Source organism: Geospiza fortis, unplaced genomic scaffold (genome assembly GCF_000277835.1).
Source record: "Geospiza fortis unplaced genomic scaffold, GeoFor_1.0 scaffold41, whole genome shotgun sequence".
Taxonomy (NCBI): domain Eukaryota; kingdom Metazoa; phylum Chordata; class Aves; order Passeriformes; family Thraupidae; genus Geospiza; species Geospiza fortis.
Genome location: NW_005054299.1, coordinates 9531124 through 9538316, shown reverse-complemented (window position 1 = coordinate 9538316; position 7193 = coordinate 9531124). Strand labels below are relative to the sequence as shown.

At 47.1% G+C, this 7193-nt stretch overlaps 1 protein-coding gene across 2 annotated transcripts in view; it reads right to left on the bottom strand.

Annotated features, from left to right (window-relative positions):
* Positions 1 to 280: 280 nt before the first annotated feature.
* TTC7A (tetratricopeptide repeat domain 7A) overlaps positions 281 to 7193 on the bottom strand; it is a 167593-nt gene continuing 160680 nt past the window's right edge. For both annotated transcript variants that reach the window (XM_005416310.2, XM_031060383.1), the window contains exon 19: positions 281 to 3944. In XM_005416310.2, the coding sequence (XP_005416367.2) occupies positions 3723 to 3944 (222 nt within the window). In that variant the 3' untranslated portion in view covers positions 281 to 3722. The remainder of the gene's footprint in view (positions 3945 to 7193) is intronic.

The following is a 7193-nucleotide window of genomic DNA, read 5'->3' as shown; positions in this document are numbered from 1 at the left end:
ACAGAAACGGACGGGGTCCGTGCCTGTACGGAATGAGCGCGGGCTGGGCAGACCTCAGCTGGGAATGCTCGGAACCAACTGCTCCAGTGGCACTAATGACACTTTACAGGGGATAAGGCAGGGAGGGGAGCTGTTCCCTGGCCTGTTGGGCTTCTCCTTCTGTTATCCTGGAGGCAGAATCACTTTTGTTACAATATGCAATCCTCCTTGTTGGTCAAAGGCAACGGCACATACCACTCCTTTACTGCACAACAGGAAAACAGAAGGTAATTATTTTTTCTTTTTGCATGCACTCTGCCAAGAAATGGAAAAGAACCTTGTGGTGGAACAAGAGGACCACAATACTTTAGGCAATGATGTGGGCTTTTTATCTTCCTCTTTCAAAACTAATGAATGAGAAAACTCTGTTAAGACTCAAGTCAGTGCTAAAACTTGCAGAATTGGTTCCCCAAAGTTATTTTTCCCCAAACTTCCATTACTTACGATCTGTAATAATCATATGAGACAAGGGATGTAAATCTTCTGCTTTTGAATCTCAAACCCTAAGCATAAAGCATGCCAGGATTCCCTGCCACGCCTATTACTGAGCTCAGGGAAGTAAGTATATCAGACTTATCAACATTGCTATCTAAATAAATACTACAATACATAGGATTGTCTGAAGCAGTTGTCTTTGTTTTTCTGTATCTGGAAGTGTGAACAAAATCCATGCTGAGTGAGAGAGGCAGCATGTAATTTTGGGAAGACTTCTGTTTTGCTGAGCATGATTAACAAATATAGTTGGAGGATTCACCCCCAAAGTACTTGTAAGTCTGCAACAACCACTCTCTTTCCTGCATTGTACAGAGCATTTCAAGCCAATACAATACCCTTCCACCCAAGAGGTACTTTGCATCCTCTGGGAAGCATGCAGGAAATCTCAGGCTTGAGTCCAGAATGTATGCAAACACTTTGTTTGCAATTGTTGTGGGGGCTGTGGTGTGGTGAGCTGGTAGAGGGTACCAAAGCCCTCTGATTCCTGTTGATGATGGCCTTTACTCATGCACATCTTCCCTGCCACACATGGAGCAGAGGCTCTTAGGACTGAGATTCCAGTGCCAGCAACGCTCATTAATGCACACAAAATGGGACCACCCTGGCAACATCTGACTTGTTGATGCACTCAAAATATTCATTAATGTTTGCCCCTCTTCCAGAAGATGAGTGCTGTGGCAAGTCTGATTATCATCAGGATGAAGTTTGCCTGATCACAACAAATGTGATGGGCTGCTGGCTGTTCACAAGCTACGCGTGCAGGAGCAAATGGATCTGTGAGTGTTTGCTTCTCAGCTGCTGCTGGGAAACAGGCACCCTCCTGCCAGGTCACAGCCCAGCCACGTTACAGGCCTCTTCACATGGCACAAGGGAGCGGCGACTCCTGCTCTGTGCCTCACACAGAGGGCTTGCTCCCAGCCCGGGAACTGTGGGGCAGAACAAACATCAGAACATAACATCTACCTATATATATCTGCTTCAGTCTATTGTCAGATTGCATCTGACTGTGAAACTGGGCTTAAAACACCTGGGTAACAATTTACATATTATGTCAACAACAGCATCTCTCCCCCTCCCCTTCCCTCTTTTCCCCCCTGCAGTGCAGAGTAAACCAACTTCAGAGCATCCTTCAAGCAAAACGTGTCTTGCTGCCTCTTTTTGTCTTCATGAAACTCCTTTAATTCTGCTACTTTAACACCTACTCCTTTCTCTGTTGCTGGTGCTATTGCAAAAAGGAATGTGGCTGGGGAACACTGTCTCCTTGGAAACCTGCCCCTGGCCTAAAAAAGTCCTTTTGGGTGCCTGTGTGGCACTGCAAAGCCAGAGGACTCATGGGCTGAGCACCTTTCACGGCTGGGCTGCTTTCACCTGCAGTGAAATCAGCCTACATCAGATCTGGAATCCCTCAGTGAACAGATAAATAAGCTGGGCTATTGCATCTGCATCATTTAAGGGGAAAAAAATAAAAATATTGGCCTGGAGTGCACCAGGCTGCTGCGAGGAACCTGAGAGCAGTGTGCTTCCCTTGGTGCAGGCACCCTGAGGGAAGGCTGGGGGTGGGGTTCTCCGATGGTGTGGGCTGGGAGCAGCACAAGGGCCCAGCTCTCCATTAGCCTGCAGATTTCCAAACAACTGTAAACAACACTGACTTCAAGTCTGCTGCCAGAGCCTCAGGCTCTGTAAGAAACAACCCCATCTTATTTATTGCCTGAGGATATTATTATTTCCAGAGTGAACTAGTTGTGGATCACAATACTGGGCAGAATTATAGTACAAAGTGTGCTTTAGTGCAAACTTAGTAAATAGTCACAAATCTTTGGACAAAAATGGGCGCAAAGCCCCAACCTTCTTTTATTTTTTGTAGAAAAGTGCAGCAAATTGCTGCATCATCTTTATCTTGGGACTGGTCTGGTCAGGGCTGGCTCCTGTGTGACAGCACAGTCCAGCTCCACCTCCCTGCCAAGGCCCTGGGGAGGTCACACAAAGCTAAGGAGCAGCTCAGCAGGGGCTGTGCCAGCTGTGTCCCCTCCCTGGCTGTGCCAGCCATGGGGAGGCTGTGTGCATCAGAAGCCCCTCACTATTACACCTGATAGGAGATGCAGAATGATGCCACTGAAGGCTCAGCTCCGTACCTCTACTGTGAAATTTCTATGGACAATCCAAGGATTTAGTTTTAAGGAAGAAGCAGCTCATATACACTCATACTGCCTTCAGCACACATCCCCTTAAAAGACTGCTGCCTTCTTTTGCAAAAGATGGATACGAAAATGTTTCGTGCCAGGATTGGTAATGTGGCAGAGCACAGAGTTCAGTCACTATATTCCTTGCTAAACACTATATTCCTTGCTAAACTGATGCAATAGGTGATTAATATGAATGAAGCTCAGAGCTTATAATTAGTTACTTCATGTAAGGCCTTTCAATAAATATGTAAGTGGAGATATTTATGTGTTTTTAATACTAGTTCAAGTGTGAACTGATTTGGTCTTTGGTCTTACTGCTTTTTTGAGTTATACTGCAATAGCAGCTTTATATTTTAAAAAGTATTTTTAATTTAAAACTAAAATTTAATTTTAAATTGATCTAGGCAAGTGCTACACTAAATATAGTGAGCATATACAGTATATAAAAGCAAGGCAGGAAAAAGGATTATCAAAATAGATGAAATAATTTTGTAAACAGCATATATTGTATGTCTATTTGGTGCAAGTGTCATTCTTGTCCTGTCAGATCTGTGGGGAGACAGCCACATAGTTAAACACAACTTGCTCGAGTTAGTTGGTGGATTTACTCCTATTTAGAGCATTTCTGGGCTTTAATTCAGGACTTGGGGGTTCTATTTTCAACCAACACTGAAAGGTGCAAGTGCTTCGAACAGCTGTACCCTAGCACAATCTTTCTACAGTCACCCTGAACCAGCACTTTGAAATAAGCCTTGCTATTAACTTGAACAGGAGGTTAGCCAGGCACCTGTGAAGAAAAAGGCATTCTCCATTCCTGCCCGTTGCAAATTTTTCTTCAGTTTGGCTTGTCTAAGCTAAGCCTGTAGACCTGAGCCCCGTCCTGGAATTACTTAGCCCAGTTCCAGGTTACAATGGCACTTTTTTGTTGGGCTTCTTCTTTGTTTATCTGCTTGGTTTTGGTGTCTGTCCAGGCAATGGAAGTGCTTAGAGCTGCAGGGAGCAGCTTCAGAGCTCCCTGGGTATGACGGTGAATGGAATGACAGGACTGCTGGATTCAAGGTCCAGGGCAGTAAGGAAACATTCGATGGCTGCTTCATTTTTCCCCTGAGCCTGCAAGACCTCTCCAAGGCTGTTCCAGGCAGTGTGGCTGGTGGTCTGGATCTGGATGGCATCTCTGAGGACCTTCTGGGCCAGCTCCCTCCGCCCAAGTCTGCTCAGCACCAGGCCCTGCCAACAAACAAGTGATGAGCAGTTAACAACAGCGCTCAGGAGAGGAAGAAATGGAGCACCCCAAGCTCCCACCAAGCTGCCCTGTGAGAGCAGGCACAGGAATCCTATGGAGGGGGCATCTCCACCTATTTCTGAGGAATAAAAGTGATCAGTTGTTAAGTTCGGTGGTTTTTGATAGTGATGTACGCTTTAAAAAGCAACTGTGAAAATAATTGTTTTTAAAAGCAGATTCAGATTCAGCTCTGCAAGTGCTCCTGCTGTGTGTTACTGGGAGAGCATTTACTGGTGCTATGCAGAAGAAATGTTACAGGCCCTTTAAGCATCCCTCTCTCCTTGCCCAGAAAATATACACAGGTTTGACTACAGGCAGCATCTGAATTCATTCCTGCACATCTGCAACACCCAGCTGAGGCTGAGGTAAAGTCTCTCATCTCCTGCATCCTGATCACACTGAGATCTTTCTTCCCAGCAAACAGGGGGCAGAGGGATGTGGTGTCCTTCCAGCCTTCTATAGGCAGGCATGTAACAGCATGGGATGTAACAGCTCTGTCCTCCTGCACTTCAATGTAGATCCTAAAGCAGAGTGGGGGAGGAGAAGGATGGAGGAACCTTGTTTAAAAAGCTGTCCTTAGGGTAAGAAAAGACACAAGTGGGTGTAACCATCTGGAAGGAACGGGAGGGGGAGGATGAAAGAAGTGTTAGGAAGAACATGTTTTCCTATAGGGCTCTCATGGATGTGTCTGAACCCACAAGGCACCTAATGAGCCAGGCTCCCTGTTAATTACACAGCAGTCAACCACTGAGCCCAGATGGTCACATGGGCTTTGCAGGCCACAACATATCCTGGCATTTCCCTGCTTCCTCCTGAAGGCGCACGCACCAGGATGAACTTTCCACCAGCTTCATCCAGGTGTGGCCTCTGGAAGAAGCAGCCAGCACTGCCATGTCACCTGCCAAGCTCTGCATGGCCTCTGTCCACATTCACCCATGGAAATGCTGGGAAGTGAGATGACTGCCTGACTTTAGGTGGATGCATATATATAAGGAAAAGCATTAGCTTAATCTTTAATCTAATTGTCTTTAGTGCATATGAAAAGATACAAGAAACCCGAAATCTCTCACATCTAGAACCCAAGCAAATTTCTGATGAAAGAATGGTGATGCTTTTGGAAATAGTGGAAGTTTTTCCTCTGTTTTGTTTTGTTTGCTTTTACAAAAGTACCATTAAACACAGGGTGCATCAGCATCCTTAAGGCCAGTGATAGTACTAATACCTACAGAAACACATTAATTTGCCTGAGAGAAATATTAAGAAACAGCCATTTAATCAAATATTGGCAGTGCTATGAAAAACTTCACTGCCTTCTTCTTGCCCATAACCTTGACCTGAATAATCATCTCAGTATCAAATCTGATTATTTAGAGATGCTGTGGGGGTGGTTTTTCTTTAGGTTCCTCTCTGTGCAGGAAGACTACAAGGCAACAGGGTGTAATCTTAGATCCCCTTGTGTGCAAGCATAGGTGGCACAGAGGTTCCTGGTGGGAGAGGCTGGTTCCCCTGGAGGTGGCTGCCTGGAGATGGCTGCAGGCACGTAATGGCAGACTGCAAGGAATTTGTGCAATTATAATTTGAGTCACCCGCTTGACAGGGATAATGAGGCATAGAAAGGGCAAGAAATGTGGCCGTAGCAAATCTGCTGCTGAGCCAAGAATAGACAGGAGCTATCTCAGCTCAAGTTTGTCCTCGACCACAAACCCACTCTTCCTAAAATCTCTTCCTGTTGTGCTGACCGAGCAGAGGCGACTGTGCTCCCTGGTGGCGGGGGAGCCGGCGCTGTCCTCACCCTGACACTGAGCAGCATCCAGCCTCTCAGTGCTCTCAGAGGGCTGCTGGCCCTGGAGGCACAGGGGCCAGGAGCCCGAGCAGCTGCTGCCTGTCATCCCTCTCCAACGAGGAGGGGAATTCCCTGCCCGGCTGACATCTCGCGCCTCTCAACAATGCTGCAGTGAAATCCACCTCGTCGTAAACTGCTCGTGCAGCACAGCTCCCTTGCATGCCCCGGCCCCCTTGCTGCTCAAGAACCACAGCCTACTGTGGCTTCCCTGCCGTGGCTCCCCAGGGTTTGCTGTGCTGTGCTGGAGGCCCAGGAGCAGCAGTGTGCTCTGCTGTGCCCATGGGGAGTCGGTGCCCACCAGGAAGTGCAGCTCAGGTAAAAATTTCCTCTTTGGTATTCAGTGCTTTCAAGCTTGCCAGTTTGGCTGAGAAAACATCTGTGAACCCTCAGAGAGAGCTGTTCCATGCTCCCCAAAGCCAGGGGGAGGCCTCCTGTTGATGCTGCAATATACTGCACAGGTGAAACACTGCTATGTTTTTGGAGGAAACATTTGCTGAAGGAGTTTGAGATTTTCACCTCCTCCTTGCCTGCATGCACAGCTGTTGGTGCCAAATGCTGCCCAGGCCTGTGGCCCTTCCCAGGCATGCCACCATCCTGCTTCCCCCTTCTGATGAGGAACAGCCCCATGCCCTCTTCCTGCACGCATGCCTGGCCTTCCAGGCAGTGTGGGCACATGAGCCTGGGCTCCAGGCCTCAGCCCAAGTGAGGCTGGGGTTTGGCCAACCAGGTCTGCCAAGGCTCCCCAGCCCAGCACAGAGCTCGTCCTGTGCCCAGAGTGAGCTGTGACAGATGGTGTCAGCCTTTTAGCGAGGCTTAACTGAAGCAGCACAAATGCGCTGCTGATGTTTAAAGGACAGGTTGAACATCATCGATTCCGTGTGCAGGAGAGTTTCTGGTTTTGCATTTCCTCTCTCCCCTCACCCCACACTGCTCCTTACAAACCACAAGCATTTTGAGAGCTGGAGGCTGAACAAACCTCAAAGCCTCAGGAAGATGCAGCACTGAGAACTTGAGTTTTTGTTTCTCTGAGGTATTTGCACTTGAGAGCTTCTCCTTGCTACTGAATTTCTCATTTCCCCATGGTGTCTGGCTTGCTATAAACAATGCCTGCATGTTGCTGCTATGTAGGTCCAGCTGGAATCTGCCTACAGTGCAAAAGAAAAAAATTATATCTAAATTCAGAAAGCCACCCACTGACAGGCAATTTGCATTTTTATCTGGAAGATTTTTTTTAAAAAAGATTTTTCTAATGAAAGTTCAGCTCCTGAGTTTCTATGGAAACTCATCTGCTTGGTATGCATGCATAATTTCTTAAGTCAGATCTCAGGAAGAGGAGCAATTAGTATAAATA